This window comes from Ranitomeya variabilis, chromosome 5, assembly GCF_051348905.1.
Source record: "Ranitomeya variabilis isolate aRanVar5 chromosome 5, aRanVar5.hap1, whole genome shotgun sequence".
Classification (NCBI taxonomy): domain Eukaryota; kingdom Metazoa; phylum Chordata; class Amphibia; order Anura; family Dendrobatidae; genus Ranitomeya; species Ranitomeya variabilis.
Genome location: NC_135236.1, coordinates 491,598,271 through 491,620,524, shown reverse-complemented (window position 1 = coordinate 491,620,524; position 22,254 = coordinate 491,598,271). Strand labels below are relative to the sequence as shown.

At 38.9% G+C, this 22,254-nt stretch overlaps 1 protein-coding gene across 2 annotated transcripts; it reads right to left on the bottom strand.

Annotated features, from left to right (window-relative positions):
- Nucleotides 1-63: 63 nt before the first annotated feature.
- Nucleotides 64-19,457, bottom strand: SPIC (Spi-C transcription factor). Of its 2 annotated transcripts, XM_077261105.1 has the most exons (6): nucleotides 19,394-19,457; nucleotides 15,109-15,159; nucleotides 11,660-11,759; nucleotides 4,931-5,037; nucleotides 1,464-1,569; nucleotides 64-623 (listed from the first exon to the last, which is right to left on the bottom strand). In XM_077261105.1, the coding sequence occupies exons 2-6, from the start codon at nucleotides 15,112-15,114 to the stop codon at nucleotides 202-204; spliced, it is 741 nt and encodes a 246-aa protein (XP_077117220.1). In that variant the 5' UTR covers nucleotides 15,115-15,159; nucleotides 19,394-19,457; the 3' UTR covers nucleotides 64-201. The 2 variants fall into 2 exon arrangements, with proteins under 2 accessions (XP_077117220.1, XP_077117221.1); XM_077261106.1 differs by lacking the exon at nucleotides 19,394-19,457 and having other exon boundaries at nucleotides 64-620; nucleotides 15,109-15,529.
- Nucleotides 19,458-22,254: the final 2,797 nt, after the last annotated feature.

The following is a 22,254-nucleotide window of genomic DNA, read 5'->3' as shown; positions in this document are numbered from 1 at the left end:
GGTATTAAAATAAACAAACATGTACATAAAAAATCAAACATCCACAAGATTTATGTACAAATTTATATACAATGTATATATTATTGACATGGCACCAAAAGATAATATAGGATTTGACACATACATTTCAGAAGCTGAGCTATTTTTACAGTTCATGATGAATTAGGCGATGCTCTTGAGGACTGCAATAGACAATTTTCTTTATGTGTACTGATAGCTGTAATTGCCGTAAGCATACTTATTAAATTCCCAGCACTGATGGCTGCTCCAATACTCCATGACCGGTTGGGCATATTGGTAGTAAACAGCATTTTTTCCTGACCCTGTGCCATGGGACAGTCTCTGTAAAACCAGCTCACTGAACTGGTATGTCAGCTTTCTTCTGACTTTACTAATTTCCCCAGTTCTTCCATAGTTCCGCAAAGCTCTGGCCATTTTCTGATAAGTCATAATTTTACGGTTTCCCTTTTTCTTACCCCAGACCTCTGCTAGTTTCTCTTTGTTTTTGGAGACAAATTGGAAGACACCATTTTCTTCATCCACCCACTGGATGCAGTTGACCATTTCAGGGTCAGACAAAGCCTTGTGGAGATATTCAAAGAGACGTGGCTTTTTCTTACCTGCTTATAAAGGATGAAATGTTATTCCAGGCAAACAAGTAAGGGGAAACAGTCATGATCCTCTAACTAATTATATTCTACTGGGAAATAAATATGAGCCATGGTGTCACGGTTCCACCTCTCAGTGTGTCTGAGATACAGTTATTGACAGCTCAGTCATCCAGTCTGGTACAGGGGCGTGCTGCACTGTCAGTGTGTTGATTGACATGTTGCCTGACCTTGGACCATGTTCTGACCATCCGTCTGTTTAACCCCCTTCTGCTCTGATCTGTTATCCTTCTGGAATTCTGACTTCAGAATGTTACCTGACCACGCTTTTGTCGCTTCCTTCTGTTTATGACGTGCCCTCCTGGCTTCTGACTTTGGACTCCTTGACTATTCTGACTCGCGGCTTGGCTGTGAGAAGTGACTAGCGTCACACATGGGAGATTGTGGCTGTTAAATACCATCCGATATCATTAGAGTCACCATTGAGGCCAATCACTGAGTTCAGCTACTTGGCCATTTACCTTAGCAGTCTAGCTGAGCATGAATGAAGAAGACAGAGAGGGCGTTTCATTAGACACCTCATTGCTAGACCCATTTTCATCTATATGTTGATAGATTTCCCATATCTATGTTTTTAATAATCTCCTCCCCATTACATTGCACCTGCAGGACATCTTCTACGCCGATTTTTCCATGCCCCTGCATATAAGTATAAGAAAGTTTTTCAGACTCTTTATTTGGTTGTTTTTTCTTTCTAATTTCAGCTATCAAAATACTGTACCTTTATAATTTTCCATATTATTGTGGAATCATTGGCAAAATAGTTAGTAAACAACATTTTACATTTATATTTACCAATTTTTTGTGGGGCTTTGGAAGAATGAACTGTGTCATTTAGATGATCGTCATCACAATTTTGCATGTTGCAATGCATATAATCCACAAATGAGTTTTGATTTACCTGAAATACAAATTAACATGAAAAAATGACTACAGCACTGCAATTACATAATAGGGAGGTCAATTTTTTCAGGACTTTTTTTTCATATTTGGCAGGCCCATGAATTACATGCAGATTGGGGTGGGTCCAAGTGCACTCTTGTCTCCTGAGCTGCACACTGTTCATGGTTCGCGAGTCGATTGAACAATTGGCGGTGCCCTCAGGACCTGGACCCTCACCAATCTCCAGACAATTAAGGCACATGTACACGTTGCGAATGCCATTGCGGATTTTTTGGGGTGGATTCTGCAGAATCCACAGGTAAAACGTCCTGCGTTTTACCTGCGGATTCCCTGCTTATTTTGTGCAGATTTTGTGCGGATTTCACCTCTGTTTTTACACCTGCGGATTCCTATAAAGCAGAGGTTCCCAACGTTTTTGACCTTGAGAGCCACATTCAGCTATGAGAGAGGGTCGCGAGTCACATCCAGCCCTGAGAGAGGGTCGCGAGCCACATACAGCTCCTGCCCCCGACAATAGTGGCAACCAAAGCCCCCTTTACAGGCATATTGGTAACCAAAGCTTTTCCACAAAAATCACCCAAAGCAGTATACTAAGATCCAGCGGTTCCCACAATACCCCTCATTCAATATTCTCCTATAAAACACTCCCAAGACACTGTCACATCCAGCTTCAACCACCTGCTCTGACAGGTGGTGTCATCTTGTCTCCAGTGTACCATACTTAAATTATCTCAAAACCCCTAAGACCAGGATATGTGCATCCAGATCTGCTCTTCAGTGCAGGGCTGCTCACAACATTCACAATTTTCAGATGTGCTCTTGAAACCTGTTTGCTAGACCTGGAGCTAATGCACCAAGCTGTCAGACAGCCACAAGCCACAATTCATGGGACCGAGAGCAACATGTGGCTCCTGAGCTACAGGTTGGGGACCCCTGCTATAAAAGAATAGGTGTAAAACACTGCAGAATCCACACAAAGAATTGACATGCTGCTAAAAATAAACCGCACCGTTTCTGCTCTGAATTTTCTTCAGCATGTGCACTGCGGATTTGGTTTTCCATAGATTTACATGGTACTGTATACAGCATGGAAAACTGCTGCGGATCCGCAGGTCTACATCCGCTGCGGATCCACAGCCAAATCCGCAACGTGTGCACATACCCTTAAAGTTCTTGTGAAATACGAAAAATTTCCCGGAAAGTTTAGTTAGTACTTTTTAATAGTAAAGTTCCTATTAGACTGTTAGACTTCTTTTAAACTGTTTTTTTTTGTGCCATCTAGTGGAAATTACAGTAAATGACTACTCACGAAAATAATACTGTTGCATGATTAAAGAGTACCTTTCACCAGCTTGAGCATGTTAAACTGGCCCCATCATGAAATAGTGGTTGCAAAGGTGAATAAAACGTAGTGTTTATTTTCTTAATTTCTCATCTCCTTTGCTGTGATATTAGCATCAATTAGAATCTAAACTTTACAAAGTAAAATAAAGGGGACGTTAGCAGAGATTCTTCCCTGGGACCATTGACTTTTTCCCCTGCATGATGTTGACCAATCATATGCAGGAAGTGTCATGCAGGAGGGAAAAAAAGCTTAGATCATGCTTTTTTTCTGTGTGAGACATGTAATGACAAACAGCTCCGCTCTCCTCACTGATCTCTGCATCACATTTGTAGAGTACAGCAGATATTTGTTTCTCATGAACTTATGTACTGAAGACTCTTCAGTCACCATGCCTCTTCCTGCTATTAGAGTGCCGAAACACAGGAGAAAAGCAGCGCTGGAGAGCTTATCTCAGTAGAATACACCGGGGCCAGGCTGCAGCTATGACCTACTCTCTGGGTGTTTGATTTTCCCTCTCTATGAAAAGGCAGTGTTTTGATTGGTCAATGTTATAAAGGAGACATTTTTTTTGTAGTATATGCCTACTTGGCCATGGCGTACATGCACCTTAATTCAAAAGTATAGGTGTGCTGGTCCATATATTTTTTTCATATACTTATATTGGTTCTGGTGCTGTGTTCATGAACAGATGTTGGTTCAGGTGTTGTATTCATGTACTGATGTTAGTTTTGGTTATGTATTAATGTTCTGCTCTTGGATCTGATGCTGTATTCATGTACTGATAGTGGTTTTGGTGATATATTCATGCACTGAAGTTGCATCTGGTGCTATATTCACATACCAATTTTGGCTCTTGTGCTGTGTCCTTATATTGAAGATGGTTCTGGTGCTGTATTAATGTAGTGATGGATTTTTATGGTGCTGCATTCATGTACAGCTGATGGTTCCAGTGCTGTATTCATTTACCAATGCTAAAACTTGTGCTGCATTCATGTAGTTATGTTGGTTCTGGTACCATGCTCATATACTGATTGTGGTTCTGGTGCTGAAGTCATGTACTCATGCTGGTTCTCGTCATGTATTCATGTACAAGTGTGGGTTCTAGTGCTGTATTCATGTACTGATGGTGGTTTATGTGATTATTTGTGTACAAATATAAATTTTGGTGCCTTATTAATGTAATCAATAATGGTTCTGGTGATAGATTCATGCAGTGATGGCTGTTTTGGTTATGTACTCATGTACTGATGCTGGTTGTTGTGCTATATTCATGTGGTAATGTTGGTTCTGGTATTGTGTTCATGTATTTATTTTGATTCTGATACTGTATTCATGGATTGATGTTAGTTCTGGTGTTGTATTCATGTACTGATGTTAGTTTTGTTCTGTATTCTTTTGTTGATGATGGCTTTGGTACTCTATTCATGTACTGAGTATATTTCTGGTGCTGTTTGCATGTACTGATGTTGATTCTGGTCCTGATTTTTAACATATGAAGTAATCCATAGCCTGTCAGATGCCATGTGACATGGCTATGTCAATAAAATAACATACCACCTGAAAAGTTATGGTTTGCTAAATCTGTATCTATATTATAAATTTTAAAAATATGTATATTGTTGGCTTGACAGAAATGTAGGAGTCCTACCTTGGTTTGTTGTGTATGAGACACAAGTCTCCTGTCTTTGCAGGAGTATATAATTTAGAATATCTATGATACTGAATATGCACATGTAGGTTGAGAAGTATACAATGAGTGTAATGGGGTGAGTGCACAAAGCTTCAGATGCATTTTAGGAAATTACTGTTCTATATATTAATATTTATTTAGAATCCATACCAGCATATTGTATATTTGAAATACTATACTGCCCAAAATTTCAGGAGTCTCAGTTGACACCACAATTGTAATAAGGGATTTCCCATTGTTTTTCTATCAATCTCATACATAGATGAAAGTATGGGAAAAGTCACTGAGTAAGGTGATTCACCAATGAATTCAATATATACTCACAACTGGATCCATCCACATGTGTGTAATTGCATCTTCAGGAGTTGACTTCATATAGATGTTGCATTGTGGGTGGTTATTAAGAATGCTTGCATAATTTTTGCATTCATCTGGATAACAGAGACATTTTTAGGAACATCATATGTCATCTTTACTTTTCTATTTTGACTGGAAGGTATCAAACACTGTGTCAGTGTCATGTCTCTAATTATTCAAGGAACAATACTGGCAAAACATAACGAGTACCTGTCACTTGCTCAAAACAATTGAGATAAATATCTTAAAAATCCATGAGTTTTGATTCTTCTGTTCTTTTCCATTTTGCACTTTCAGAGATATTCACTTTTTTTAGTGCAGTATGTGGAATCTCTGCTTGTTTGCAATTCGGTATTTCTTCACAGTCTTCTCTTGAGGCATGTAAATTTCACCCCTCCTATATGCTGCCAATTACAGCATGTAGAAGAGAGGTATGAAAGTGTACATGCCTGAAGAAATACCCAATTGCACTACAAGCAGAAATTCCACATAATGGACTACAAGAAAATATTTGACATACTGCACTCAAGAAGAAACAAATGTGATTAACTCTTTAATAGAGTGACACAGAGCAAAACTGAAAAGCAGAATATGGGTAGCTCAGGGAGTTTAACACATTATTTAACTCAATTGTTAGCAAGTGACAAGTCCCATTTAACTACTGTGTTTTACCATGTGCAGAGATTAAGGGTGCAATTCCGGGCATAGAGATTTAAAGAGCACCAAAGTAAGATTCCCTGTGTCATGTGCCACCTCTCAAACACTGAATTAGATATAACAGAGTCCAGGGCCGCCATCAGGGCATTAGTGCCCTTTGTGGTGTATGGATCCCAGTTAGCAGAAAAAAAGAGGCAAGGCCAGACCAAGTCAGGGCCCTCATTCTTTTGTCTGCTCACTTGGCCCCAGGTGCAGTGGTGGGTTGCAACGCACGTATTGGCGAAGGGTGTTTTCCTCAAGCTCCATGGCTGTCAAAAACAGAATTGCAGGGGCGCTCCCTCCACCTCTTCCATGATATGCTGTGATAGCGATGGCACCTGCATGTACGCACGCTGGATACTGGAAGTGATGCTGCAGGGGATTGCCTGAGAGGTAAGTACAAAAACCCTTTTTTTAATAAAGTGAAATAAATGTGTGAGGCTGGGGTCACACATGCGTGTTTTACGTACGTAAGAGCGCAAAAACTACGTACGTAAAACTCGTATTACATACGGCACAATGCTTCTCAATGGGGCTGCTCCTATTAGCCGTATATTACGGTTCAGTATTATACGGCTTTCTACGGCCGTACAAAATCGCAGCATGCTGCGTTTGTCAGCGTATTGCGCAAATAATACGCCAATGAAAGTCTATGGGGGCGAGAAAAATACGGATTCCACACGGACCAGCAGTGTGACTTGCGAGAAATACGCAGCGCTGTTAGTGAAAAGTCGGTAATTCAATTGCCGGCTTTTCATTTCTCCTTCACAAACCCGACAGGATATGAGACATGGTTTACATACAGTAAACCATCTCATATCCCCTTTTTTTTTGCATATTCCACACTACTAATGTTAGTAGTGTGTATGTGCAAAATTTCAGCGCTGTAGCTGCTAAAATAAAGGGTTAAATGGCGGAAAAAATTGGCGTGGGCTCCCGCGCAATTTTCTCCCCCAGAATGGTAAAGCCAGTGACTGAGGGCAGATATTAATAGCCAGGAGAGGGTCCATGGTTATTGCCCCCCCCCCCCCGTGGCTAAAAACATCTGCCCCCAGCCACCCCAGAAAAGGCACATCTGGAAGATGCGCCTATTCTGGCACTTGGCCACTCTCTTCCCACTCCCTGTAGCGGTGGGATATGGGGTAATGAAGGGTTAATGCCACCTTGCTATTGTAAGGTGACATTAAGCCAGATTAATAATGGAGAGGCGTCAATTATGACACCTATCCATTATTAATCCAATTGTATGAAAGGGTTAAAAAACACACACACACATGATTTAAAAGTAGTTTAATGAAATAAACACAGCGGTTGTTGTAATAATTTATTGTTCTCGCAATCCATCAGGAACACCCTCGCTTGGAAAAATAATAAACGCACAAGATACATACCTTCTGGTGAACCGTCTCGTCCCACGAAGTAATCCATCTGAAGGGGTTAACTAATATTACAGGCAGGAGCCCTGCTAAATGCAGCTGTGCTCCGTGCCTGTAATCCCCGGCGAATGAATGAAATGTAGGTCATTGACCTACATTTCCTTCATTCGCGGTGATGCGCCCCCTGGTGGATGTCCTCATATGACCTGGAGCGTGGGAAAAAGTCCCCAGGCTGCAGTTCATGAGAACATCCACCAGAGGGCGCCTCACCGCGACTCAATGTAAGTACAGATCACTGCTTTCCTTTCAGCACCCGGGGATTACAGGCACGAGCGAGTGGTTTATCGCAGCTCTGCCTGTAATATTAGTTAACCCCTTCAGATGGATTACTTCGTGGGACGTGATCTGACATCAGAAGGTATGTATCTTGTGTGTTTATTATTTTGCCAAGCGAGGGCCTGGAAATGGATTGCGAGAACAATAAATTATTACAACAACCGCTGTGTTTATTTCATTAAAATCCTTTTTAATCATGTGTGTGTGTGTTTTTTAACACTTTCCAACAATTGGATTAATAATGGATAGGTGTCATAATTGACGCCTCTCCATTATTAATCTGGCTTAATGTCACCTTACAATAGCAAGGTGGCATTAACCCTTCATTACCCCATATCCCACCGCTACAGGGAGTGGGAAGAGAGTGGCCAAGTGCCAGAATAGGGGCATCTTCCAGATGTGCCTTTTCTGGGGTGGCTGGGGGCAGATGTTTTTAGCCACGGGGGGGCCAATAACCATGGACCCTCTCCTGGCTATTAATATCTGCCCTCAGTCACTGGCTTTACCGCTCTGGCGGAGAAAATTGCGCGGGAGCCCACGCCAATTTTTTCCGCCATTTAACCCTTTATTTCAGCAGCTACAGCGCTGAAATTTTGCACATACACACTACTAACGTTAGTAGTGTGGAATATGCAAAAAAAAAGGGGATATGAGATGGTTTACTGTATGAAAACCATGTCTCATATCCTGTCGGGTTTGTGCAGGAGAAATGAAAAGCCGGCAATTGAATTACCGGCTGTTCACAGATATCGCGCTGAATGAAATCTAAATACAGAATATATATATATGTGTCTCAATGACATATATATATATATATATATATATATATATACTGTATATATGTTTTCCCTAACATTTGAGCACATAAATCCATTAGATGTCGGTTTTGCAAGCCTGCGCGAAAATCTCGCAGTACGGATGCCATACGGATTACATACGGAGGATGCCATGCGCAAAATACGCTGACACACCCTGACTACGGATCACTATTTTGGGAACATTTCTCTGTATTACGGCCGTAGTACGGACGTATAATACGTGGCGTATTGTCTTACGCCATGTGTGACTCCAGCCTGAGAGTGAGCAAATGATGATGATGAATTGAGGGTGGGGGACAGTAAATGATGATGTATTGAGGTGGGGGCGTCCAAATGATGAATTGGGTGTGTGAGAAGCAAATGACGATGAATTGAGGGAGGGGGACAGTTAATGATGATGTATTTAGGTGAGGGAGTGCAAATAATGTGATGAATTAGGTGTAAGGGAGAAAATGATGCTGTTTTGAGGGTGCTGGATGGGGACAGCAAATTATGTAATGAGGGTGGGGGAGAGCAAATAATGAGGAATTGGGGTAGGGGAGAGCAAACAATGCTATATTGAATGTGGGGGAGCAAATTATGAATTTAGGGTGGTCAACATGGGTCAGCAAATGATGAATTGAAGGTGGGGGTGGAGAGAGAAAATGATGAATTGAGCGTGGGGAACAGCAAATGATGAATTGGGGTGGGAGAGCAAATAGTGATGAATTGGGGTGGGGGGAGAGTAAATGATTATGAATTGAGACTGAACGGTGGAGGAAAGTAAATGATGATGGTGGCGCTATATCGCTTTTTTCTTTATCTGTCATAGTGTAGAAGTTGGGGAAAAGTGGAGAATGTGCTCTTGAAGCAGTGCTCTAGATAACTGTGTTATTTTCTGCTTAGATGAGTCCTGGCTGGAAAAAGTGATGGCGGTCTGTGCTGGGTGAAGAAAAGTAAAGATGAAAGTCTTCAGTTAGAGATGTCACTGGTGAATCAGTGTTACCTGCATACTGACACTATACAGCATATACTATGTACAGAGCTACTGTGTATAATGTCACTGTGGTGATCACTGTATTACACTGACACTATATACAGAGCTCCGCTGTATAATGTGACTGGTGATCCCAGTATTACCTATACACTGACAGTGCATACAGCACTCCTGTGTATGTCACTGGTGAGTCTCTGTATTACCTATATACTTACACTATACACTATATACTATGTACAGAGCTCCTATGTATAATGTCACTGATGATCACTGTATTACCTGTACACTGTCACTATATATAGAGCTCCTGTGTTTAATGTCACCTGTGATTACTGTATTACCTGTACACTGACACTATATACAGAGCTTCTGTGTACAATGTCAGTGGTGATCACTTTATTACCTTTACACTATATACAGAGCTCCTGTGTATAATGTCACTGGTGATCACTGTATTACCTGTACACTGACAATATATACAGAGCTCCTGTGTTTAATGTCACTGGTGATCATTGTATTTCCTATGCACTGACACTATATACAGAGCTCCAGTGTATAATGTGACTGGTAATCCCTGTATTACATGTACACTATACACTATATACATAGTTCCTATGTATAGTATCTTTGGTGAGCCTTTATTATCTGTACACTGTTACTAAATGCAGAGCTCCCGTGTATAATGTCACTGGTGATCACTGTATTACCTGTACACTATATACAGAGCTCCTGTGTATAATGTCACCAGTGATCATTCTATTGATTGTACACTGCACTTCATACAGAGCTCCTGTGAACAATGTCTCCTGTGATCACTGTATTACCTGTACACTGACAATGTATACAGAGCTCCTGTGAACAATGTCACCGGCGATCACTCTATTACCGGTGCACGGACACTGTTTACAGAGCTCCTGTATATAATGTCTCTGGGGATCATTGTATTACCTGTACACTATATACAGAACTCCTGTGCATAATGTCACTGGTGAGCCCTGTACTACCTATACACTATACACAGAGCTCCTGTGTATAATATCAGTGGTGTACCCTGACACTATATACAGAGATCTTGTGTAAAATGCAACTGATGATCTCTGTATTACCTATACACTACATACTATATACAGACCTCCAGTGTATAATGTCACTGGTGATCCCTATATCACCTGTACACTGACAGGATATACATAGTTACTGTGTATAATGTCACTGGTGATCACTATATTACCTGTATACTATATGCAGAGCTTCAGTGTATAATGTCACTGGTGATCACTGTGTTAATTGTACACTGACACTATACACTGTATACTATATACAGAGCTCCTGTGTATAATGGCACTTATGGTAATATTAGTATTGTGGATTTTTTTTTATTAATGATCAGTATAGTAATATTCATTCACTATGTGGTGGTAATATATGGTCTGGTGACGGTGTGGTGGTATTTGTTCCTTGTATGTGGTAATATTCGGTCACTATGTGGTGGTAATATGTGATCTGGTCATGGTGTGGCGGTATTTGTCCCTTGTATGTGGTATTATTTGGACCTTATGTGGTGGTAAAATGTGGTCTGGTCATGTATTTGTTCCTCGTATGTGGTATTATTGGTTATTTTCAAAAATGTAATCTAAAAAGAGTATTGGATAGCTTATCAAATTTTTAATAGGTTAGACTAGAGTAGGGCTCTGCCAAAACTGGCTACCTTGTTGTGGTGGTGGTTTAAAAAATCTTTTGGCCAAAACAAAAGCTGATAGCTATGTATATGATATGGTGTTCAATTGGAACTGTTAATGTGTGACTAGTGTGAAGAACATTGTGCAGAAGTGGAGTTTTTCCAAGAGTATGCGGAGGGACAGTGGAAGGTTGAGGGGTGGAGGCGGAGCTGGAGTAGAGCCTGGTCGGAGTCTCAAGGGGGCCTGAAAATTTTGCCAGTATGGAGCCCAGAAATTCCTGGTGGCAGCCCTGACAGATTCTGTTATGTCTGAAGTAATTACTAAAGATATAACCATAGTATATACAAGACTGATTGTAATCCAATACAGTTTTAAAATGTCAAAATGTGGTAGAAATTATAGTAGAACATGAATTGAGCTATTCCAACCCAATATATTGCAAAAGTAAGGACTCACTATTTATTCACTATTCAGCATCCAAGTTTTTAAGCCAAGAGTAACACAGAAATGTTTAACATAATCTTTAAATATTATTTTCTTTGCTTAGGTTTCATTGTTGGTATTGGGTTAGAAAAAAATGGATGTAAAACACTGATCATATTCACTGTGTAAAATAGGCAAGGCCATGTATTGTCTATTCAGCAGTATAGGGTGGCTGCAGAAATGTGTGAATATCTTATAGCATAAGTCATATAAGTCAAATTTTCTCATTGATTTTGAACTACAAATATATACTTTCAATTGTGTGTTTTCATCAGAAATGTTGAAATATCCATTCATTGTTGAAGTTTACACATATACAAATTTTTTTGCACCTGTTGACTCCAGAATTTCATTAATGCAGGTTGAATCTTTCTGTAGTACCTCGAGGGCATCTTCAAATTCTTCATATAATATGTCTGGTTCTGTAAAATTCTGTACAGAAGTCAATAATTATTGTGAGGAGATTATAGTATCTATTATATAGTAACGTATTTGTGTGTTTATATTTTTAATGAGATGTATACATTAGATTTTTTAATTTCTACGGTTTTAGTCATGAGGTACTCAATAAAAAGGATTATTTCCTTAAACCGAGGTTTTCATAACTTCCATTTATTTCAGTCCTGACCCTGAATACAGAGCCACTTTCCAATGATGGTAGGCACCAGTTAGTTCATGGTAACGATGGTGTCCAGAATCCAGTCCACTATTATTCAGACATTTATCTGAATTTATAAACACAGTCTTCAATAAATATCATACAGGAATATACCCTCAAAGATGTAGAATCAACACCTCCCCCAATAAAGGTAATCAGGGAAAAAGAGGATCCATTCAAATAATTTAAAATAATCAGTATTTATTTCCAAATATTAAAACAAATTTAAAAATTCAAGCAGGACTAACATAAAGTGACACATACAAATCAAAAACATCATATGAAATTAATCCAAGTGGACATAAGCTCATAGGTATAATGAAATATATCACTCATGGTTTCCATATAAAGTGCATGTGCCAAACAGTAACAGAGCTTTTTGTGCCTGACGCTATACCAAAGCAGAGAGATTGCATTGACTGAATAGGACAGAAGTGAAACATAAAGTACTTACGAATACTTACATAAAGTGCCTAGGAGCTAATGAGGTAGATTGATTAATTGATAATTAATCAATCTACCTCATTAGCTCCTAGGCACTTTATTCAGTGAGCGCAATCTCTCTGCTTTGGTATAGCGTCAGGCACAACAAGCCCTGTTACTGCTTGGCACATGCACTTTATATGGAGACCATGGGCGGTACCTAGACACACTAAAAAGGACCATGAGTGATATATTTCATTATACCTATGGGCTTATGTCCACTTGGATTAATTTCATATGATATTTTTGATTTGCATGTGTCACTTTATGTTAGTCCTGCTTGAATTTTTAAATTTGTTTTAATATTCGGAAATAAATACTGATTATTTTAAATTATTTGAATGGATCCTTTTTTTCCCTGATTACCTTTATTGGGGGAGGTGTTCATTTACCTGAATTTATCTGACACATAAAAAGAACAAAAATGTTTTGGGTGAAACGGTATAAATGATCAAAGGGATAATTTGAGATGAAAGCAACATTACAGCTATAAGCAAACAAACGTTTTGTTGTATTTTTACTATTTTGTGGTTTTGCTCCTGCATCTACCTATTTGATAATGGTGGTGCAGATTGGTTTTCATTTATAAGAACTAGATGAACAAAAATGTGAATAGAAATGTTACATGTTACCTGCGCATAAAATCATATTATAATGGCTGAAAATTCTTAATTGTAATTACAGGTATGAATGCAGTATCCAACACTAAAGTATTGCAGCATATGGCATAAATGATTAAACAATTGTAGGTTCAATTTACCTAAAAAGATCAGTAAAATGTAGCTTAAAAATATTAAAAGACTAAAGAAAAACTTCAAACTTTAATACACCCCCTTATTCCCAATCTAAAATTAAAAAAAAAGAAAAACCACAGCATAAAGCTTCTACAAAAGGTATTTCTACATACATAAAAGTCAAGATAATGGCAGAGAAGACCAGGGTGGACCTATCTAGGCTTGCACAAGATCAATCGTCCTACTGATAGTAAATCCATCAAATTGCCATGGCTTGAGATCAAGCAGAAGGCCATTAAAAAAAGTATCATCTACCAAAATATTTCCTATTTGATCCCATACAGTAAAAGCCAGAATTGCTGTTTTTCAATCACCACATCGACCTTAAAAAATGCAAACAAAACATAATATGTACCTTTAAATGAATACAGATTGGAACGCCAAAAAAAAAGCCTTTATACAGTTCCATAGATGAAACAGTAAAAAAATTATGTCTCAGAAAACGTTAACACAAACCAATTACTTTTAACAAAGCTCTGAACTTTTTTAAAATCAGTAAAGCATAAAAAACTGCATACAGTAAGTTTGGTATCACTGTAATCAATCAATCTATCCTGCATAATCATGTTTTTAGTTAATTTTTACTTTACATTGAAAAGGAAATTGTGGAATTTTTTTCATTATTGCATCCCACTTTTTTCCCTTTTTCCAAAAATTATACAGTAAAGTGAATTGTGTCATTCAAAACTAAAGCTCAAAAACTATAACTCATTTTGCAAAAAAAGCACTCGTATGGCAATATTGATGGAAAAATATAAAAGTTGGGAGAAGGGGAGCATAAACTGAAAGTGTAAAAATGACATAAAAAATTTCTGTCATGTTACCAAAAGACAGAAAGGCAGTACATTCCTAAAATAGTATCAATCAAAACACCAACTCATCTCTTAAAAAACAAGCAATCAAGCAAAGATGATTTATTTACCGTAAATCGATTTACAATGTTAAAAGTTCAAGAGGATTTTAAAAAAACTAGATAAAATGTATTATCGTAATTGTACTGAATCACAGAATAAAGGTATAAAATATCATATACTGTATACAACACTGTGAATAGTGTAAAAAAAATTCCCAAAATATTGCAAAATTGGTTTATTTTCAGTTCTTCCCCAAAAAAGATTATTAAAATTGTTCAATTATTCATATCTATCCCAAAATGATGCTACTAAAAATACAGCTTATCCCACAAAAAAGAATAGCTCATAACGTTGCATCAAAAGAAAAAGAAAGAGTTATGAGTTTCCGAACATGAAGATCAAGAAACAAAATCAAGAAACAAAAAAAAGCTCTGTTGGAAACTCACAATGTAGTATTGTCAACTTTCTACATATGAAGACATATTAATGATGTGAAATGTAACAATTAAAAACTTAGTAATTCCTTAACAAGAATCACAATTATCTAGAATTATTCCCTGCTAAGATTTGTGGAATGGCCATTTATCCTGTCCTTTCGATCCCAAATTTTGTATATTTTGCATTATTCCCTCCTTGCTGTCGAAGCGCCTCTATTTGTATGTTACTAGTACTACCACTCCATTCCCAGAAGTTTTAGGAGATTTATAATTACAGTGAAAAATAATTGAAATTTTCAGGGAATGTCATGCTTTAAGAAAAGGTAACTCTAATTGTTCTTGTCATTGTTATAATATAAAAGTTTGAATTTGATATAAATTGTCTTGGACAACCTACATACACCAAAAAAACTCCCTAAAATATAACCGAAACTCACTCTGAAACTTTTTATTTTGAAATTCAAAAGGTAATTAATGTTAAATTGTGCGAAAGATAGAAGATAGTTACGGTAAGTTAAAATCATTATATGGCAGAATATATTTTCTTTCTCTTACCATCATGAAATCATTCAGAATGTTCCCTCATTCAGGATTCACCACAATGATCTGGGAAGAAGAACATACAGAGATGGTATAGATAATTATTTGTAATGCGGCTTCTGTGTTAGTAGAGGGACAGAATAGCCAGAAGTCTATGGCTTACCTTTGTTGCAGGGTTCCATAAATTAAGAGGGTGAGATAGCAGATATTTATGTCCTTCTCCTTTTACACGTCACTAACACGTACTACTGTTTAAATTGCAGCAGTTATCCCTTGAAGTTTCTAAGCATGGACTGGCAGACAATAGCTTAAAGGCAAATACAGAAATCCAGCACATGTTCTCCATGTATTGTCTCAGCTTTACAAGTCAATAAAACTGTCTATCACCTGGATTATTTGTTTGCCCAAAAGGTTAAGTCATTATGCTACATTATATCATTATTTTATCTAATTGTGCTATAAAGTGACTTTCGGTTATTCAGTTACTCTAGTGCTGTAGTACCACTCAAGGGTACTGCATTGATCAGCAAAGTAAGGGAAATATGGCACCATAAGAAACCAACATTTTCCTAGCTCTTCTATTCAACATGAAACAGAGCTAGCTTAGTTCTATGATTTTTTTTTATTGGTAAAACCCATTAAACCTTATGGACCCATCCTGCTTTTTTGTGGGAAGTAATGGGTAATGCATGGCAGAAAACATAGGTGTAATAAGGTTGTTATACTGCAAGGGTAGGAGGCACTGCCGATAACAAATCTGTACATCTACAAAACATGGCAATATATTCTGTGAGTTGAGATGTCACATCCAAATTACTATCACACTGTCAGTCTTCTTTACATTGTGCTGCATTTCATATTCTTCAACTATAATAACACTGGCTGTCTTACAGTGGACAGAATAAGTTTTGGAGTAATTGCCTTGCTACTTAAGTCTATCAGAAAGAACTAGGACATTAAAGAAGTTATGTTGTTTTTGTTTTTTAAATTGGTAGCATATATTTAGGCTTGGGTATGAATATTATATAGGTGGGGGGCCAACTCACGGTATGCCGATCAGCTAGAGGGATGTTTAGTGGGCAAGGGAGAGAATTTAAAAGGAAGGGGTTTAAAACAATTTTGGGAGTTTGCTGATAACTGTGAAGTGTTGCCTGTTGAATGAGTCACAGTGCACATGGTAAGCTAGAAATTGACAGTCAGTGAAGGGGGGCAGATAGAGTTGTGCATGCTTTTGTGCTAGTTCCCTATATGGGTTGCCACCTAACCACCAAGCAATGAGGTATATTGTCATCCTGAATGGTTACCTCTGTAAAGCCTGCTCAGGATGTAGAAATAGCAAAAGTGAATCCAGTGGACAAGTAGAGATTGAGTATGGAGAGGTAAAACATTGGGGAAAACAATTTTAGGTCTTTTAGTGGGGTCAGAAGGATCCATTAGATTATGCAGTGAGGTCTGATTGCCTTGCAAGTCAGGAAAATAGAGTATTAGAAAACACTGAACAGTGAAAAAGTGTGAAGGATACCCTAGTAAGAACTTTTTGAAGTGATGAGGATTAGCTGAGAGGCCTCCTAAGGACCTGAATGATTGTCTAATGGTCGTGTGGTGAGATTGCCTATTAAATGTTAGAGAGCACATAGGAGACAGAGCCCTTGAATACTTAACCCTTAGGATGCAGAGAGCAATGATTGAGGGAAAGGGAGCAGTGCCTAAAAGAGTAATTTGTCTCCTGACAAGAGGCAGGAACTGAATGTGTAGTGGAAGTCTGTGTGCAGAAAAACAACCTTGGTGTAGCCACTTTAAAAACACAGGTCTTGAAACGAAAATTTATATAAATTGTTCAGTGTATTGCAGAATGTTTTGCGGCTAAGTACAAGAAATCTTTTTCTGGTCTTCTGATGAACGTCTGCAGTCACCTTATGTGATAGCAGATTTCTGAATCCTTACAGTGTGAACACCGCATACTGTCAGGATTCTCTGGTGTCATCAGCCAGAACATGCAGCCATAAGACTGCATGTGTCACGGGTTTACCGTGACAAAGAGGAGTCAGAAGACAGCATGGTCTGATTTCTCCTTCTCTTGCAGTGATTAGAAGCACTTCACTTCATATTAAATGGTGTAAATTTATTTTAGCAGTGAAGAGGTTAATCTGCTCAGTTGAGAGCTCCTGGAAGCTTTCCTGCATTAAGGCTCAGCTGTGCACTGTTAGCCACTCTCATCTCCTAAATAAACTGGGTCCTGGCTAGCAAGCAAGCTTATGCTGCATTGCTGGAGGTTGTCGGTGGTTATTATTGGAGAAGGCGTTTGGCAGATTTATCAGTGACTGTTGCTAGGTTTTGAGTGTGTGATAATTCCCTTTCCTGTCCTACTTTGGTTTTAACTCATCCTCCACTCTCCTGGTGCATTCCTCTGTTATATGTGTGAGTATATTTGTATGTTTGGTATTTTTCGTTATCCTTGTTTGAATTACCTTGTTAGTCTGTTTGGTGTACTACGATATACTACTACTCCCCTCTTCCCTGGGTAGGGGATGGGTACATATTGAGGGTGGATTCAGGAGCTAAGGCAAGGCACGTGGCCCTGTCATCTTCACCATCAGAAGTAATCTGGGGAGCAGGGTGAGCTAGGGTGCCCCTAGCATTAGGGACAGGGAAGGAGCCTTAGCAAATCATGCAGCTGCAGCGGCACAAACATAATCTATGAGCACGCCCCAGATACTCGAAGAACACCCGAGCATGCTCGAAAATCTCGAGTAACGAGCACACTCGCTCATCATTAATTATAATGTACAAACAACACAAATGGACAGTTCAGAGATTTATCTAATGATCTTTTAACACCCAGGCCTGCAACAATGACAATGGCTCTTCTTGTACATCTAGAGAAAAGAAGGTTCAATCATTATTGCAGACTGATTCTTTATAGTAAAAGCACTGAAATTATGTTGCACGATGTTGTAAAAGCCAATTCACTAAATAAGTACAAGGAGGGCCTGGATGCCCTTTTTGTGAAATATAATATTACAGGTTCTAGATTCTGTGATGGGACGTTGATCCAGGGAACTAGTCCAATAGTCATAAGTGGAGTCGGGAACAAGTTTTTCCCACAATATGGGGCATCTGTCTCATTGAGGTTTTATCTTTCTCTGTATCAACATGTTATGTTATAGGTTGATGTCAATGGACTTGTGTCTTCTTTCAACAGCAAAACTATGACACTGAGTGTTTAACCTATTATGCATTTTGCCTGTTAAAGTGACAGTGATCACAATAAATTGTGTGCCACTGCAATTATAATTGTGTCCAGTAAAAACCTGAACTGTTAAATTTTACTTTGGTTTGCAATTGTCTGTTTTTAGGTGAACCCTTTGAACATCCCATGTTGAAAAGCCATCTTACTATTGAAGCACTAGTTGTATTATCGAAATCCATCAAGGAATACGTTTTCCTACTGGGCTACCAGTGATATAGGATTATTTTTTAACAGTTGGGAAAAGTATTTATCTCCGGGTGGGGGAAAGCATTTTCACTAGTGGGCCATTACGATGACATTTTTTACAGGACGATGGAATAGAATAGACAGATGCAATTTGAAATTAGGTTCCTACAGATTTTTTATAATGAAATATGCCAGAATAAGAGTCTATGCTGTTATATTTGTCTCTAAAAGTTCTCCAAAAGACCACTTCTTTAAAAAAAAACTAACTCTAATCTAGAATAGATTTTCCGGTGACAAATTTTTTTTATTACTTCATATCTTATTTATGTTGGCCCGGACTTAGAGGACGACCAATCTAGATGACCATTTTTCCCTTAATTTTTGTTACATAGAAGAGCTAGGTACCAGTAGAATAAGATAGACTGATTGCTTTATTACACATAATAAAATAATGATGTTACAATTAATGAAAAATATTGTAGAGTAGAAGATCATGTCAAACAAGGAGAATTTAGAGAAAAAGTGAGAAAACATTCTACAGTATAACATTTCAATGAGCTGTTAAACAAAGCCTCAGTGCTATTAATCAGCAAAGCAGTGTGTACATATGTCCTATCAGCTGCCAGTGTTTGCATACATCATATTCAATTCTATGGGGGTCAAAGGATCAACTGTAAAAATATGTGGGCAGTATTTTTGAGATTTGCCAGCTTTAAGATGCTTTTAGTTTAACTCATTTGCTTAACGTGACACTAGTTGTTGCTGCAGCTGCCCGGTATATTTTTCCCATGGAAAATCTATTATTCAGTTCATCTGTTGCAAAATATTAAAGAAATAAAGCTCTATTTGATATGCTTGTCCTACCTTCTTAACACATGAATCCATTCTACTGGCTAGTTGTCGCTACTGGTAAAAGTGATCTCAGGTATTTTAGTTTAGTTTCTGAAAGCCTAAATAGGTTTTAACTGTTTTAGGGAACTTAATTAGGGATTTTCCAGTGTGGGTTTACCTTATGTTTGTTCTTAACACAACTTTGCACATTTCATGATCTACATTTTTGTGTAATTTTTAAGTTGTTTTGTAAATGCATACAGCTGCTTTTGTTCTAATCACATAATTTGTTTTAATATTATTGTGGGACTTGTATGGATTGGGATGAACCTGCCATGCGAGTCAATTTTCGAATTTTATCTTTTGAGATAATAAAATTACAATCAAACTGTTATTTCATTTTTTTTACTTATCAGATCCTGAATTTTGTGCTGATTATTATCTTTTTAAGGTCTGCAGCACAGCTTTTCTATCACATAACTCTAATTCTCCTACTTTGCGTCACACAGACTTTACATTGAATAATACATACCTATTTTCCTGTAGCCACCCCTAGAAAACCTTAGGAGCCTATTAAAGACAGATCTTTTTTCATTAAAAATGTAAACATAACATAAATTAATTGGGCTGTACAATATCCTCAATCTCTATAGCACATCCAAAACCTCCTGGATTTTTTTTCTACACAATACCTGCAGTAAAACAGAAAGACCAGGCCTGGGATATATCAGGCAATGAAGATCTTCATCTTCCCAATGTTCACGATGTAGTTCACCTCAGAAAACAATTAAACATTTGGGCAGCCCAGACATGTATACTTATCCAAGAAATGGTATTTATTGTTCTCACACAGATCGCTGAAAATGCAGCAATCAAATTAATAAAAGAGAAATATGCAGTGTGCCAGTCCGCCCAACCTAGTGTTTCACTTGACGGCTTCTTCCTGGGGTGAACGGAAAGCTTTATTGAGTTTATGACCTCATTCAAACGTCTGTGTTTTAAGTACATGTTTTACCCATGCTTTTTCTTGGATAAAAAACGAGCCTATTATAACAAGAGGTCTACAAAAATGTCACTAATTTATTAGAAAACGACTGAGTTGCTGCTTAGAGCATATGAATATACATAACCACTCTAGGGGTAAGTTCACACAGGGCGTTTTTGCTGCGATTTTTTGCTGTGTTTTTTAATGCAAATTTTTAGCTGCTTTTTACAGTACCAGCAAAGGCTATGAGATTTCAGAAATCTCATACACACATTGCACTTTTTGGAAGTGCATTGAACAGCAAGGTGGATTGCTGCTGAGGGAAAAGAGAAAAAAAATCTCTTTAAATCTTCAGCTTAGCAAGTGTGAACGAGCTGAGTGTGACCTGAGCGTAAGTGTGAACGGCGGTAAGTGTGACTTGTGATTCAGTGACTTTGGATTCAGGGAGTTTCCAAGGGAGGAATTGCTGTCTGTATTTTATTAATACTTTGTATTTATTTTTATTTAACGCTTCTGTCTGGTGCAATCCCCATTAGGAAATGTGCTCCACTATTGTTAATGCCATCCAGTGCACATCTTGCCACATGTATGCAGTCCTTGAGCAGCCGGTCGAGGGTGCATACTGCTGTGCGAGATGTGAGCAAGTTGTGCATTTGGAAACCCAGATTCTGAATCTAAATGTGCAGCTGTCAACACTGAGATCCATAGACAATATGGAGAGGAGTCTTCTGCTCACAGAGCAGACGCTCAATGGGATAGATGAGGAGGGGGATGGTAGGATGGAGCTGCAGGACAGTGAGGCAGTTAGCTGGGTGACAGATAAAAGGCCGGGTAGAGGGAAGAGTGTCAGGGAGGCTAGGCCGGATCTGGCACACCCCAATAGGTTTGCCAAGTTGCCAGATGAGGGGGGTGCCAGTACAGGGGTGGCACTGCTGCATCCAGGCATGTCCTCTGAAAGCCGGAGGAGTGACTGCTCCAGTAAGGGGGGAAATAGGAGAGAAGGGCAGGCCAGACAGGTGCTGGTAGTGGGGGACTCAATTATTAGGGGAACAGATAGGGCAATCTGTCACAAAGACAGGGATCGTCGAACGGTGTGCTGCCTACCTGGCGCTCGAGTCTGACACATCGCTGATCGGGTGGACAGATTACTGGGAGGGGCTGGTGAGGACCCAGCGGTCATGGTGCACATTGGCACAAATGACAAAATTATAGGTTGGTGGACGGTCCTTAAAGATGATTTCAGGGAATTAGGCTGCAAGCTGAAAGCAAGGACCACCAACGTGGTATTTTCTGAAATACTGCCTGTACCACGTGCCACGCCAGAGAGGCAATGGGAGATTAGGGAGGTTAATAAGTGGCTCAAGAATTGGTGTAGGAAGGAGGGGTTTGGGTTCCTGCAGAACTGGGCCGACTTCTCAGTTGGCTACAGGCTCTACGCTAGGGACGGGCTGCACCTCAATGGGGAAGGTGCAGCTGTGCTGGGGGAGAAAATGGCTAGAAGGTTGGAGGAGTGTTTAAATTAGGGATTAGGGGGAGGGTGTTCAAGTTATAGGAGGGGAAGATAGTGCAGATAGAGACTTGGGCACAAATAAGGAAGTTGGGAGTGGCGGTGGCATGGGGGGTGGGGTTAGAACAATTAATAATTTAAGAAAGAAGAGAGGTACAGAGAGGAACATCAAGTGCATGTATACTAATGCCAGAAGCCTCGTCAACAAAATGGATGAATTAGAATTGATTTTGTTGGAGCATAATTATGACATGGTGGGGATATCTGAGACATGGCTGGATGAGAGCCATGACTGGGCTGTTAACTTGCAGGGCTATAGTCTGCTCAGAAATGACCGTATAGATAAGCGAGGGGGAGGGGTGTGTCTGTATGTAAAATCATCCTTAAAACCCATCCGGCGTG

Bases quoted from the DNA above. Each gene is read 5' to 3' on its own strand.
- SPIC (XM_077261105.1), bottom strand. The intron at 5,038-11,659 runs GTGCAAAAAAAT...TCTGTTATCCAG, and splicing joins TGAAATTCTGGAGTCAACAG to ATGAATGCAAAAATTATGCA. The intron at 624-1,463 runs GTAAATATAAAT...ATCCTTTATAAG, and splicing joins CAAAGCCCCACAAAAAATTG to CAGGTAAGAAAAAGCCACGT.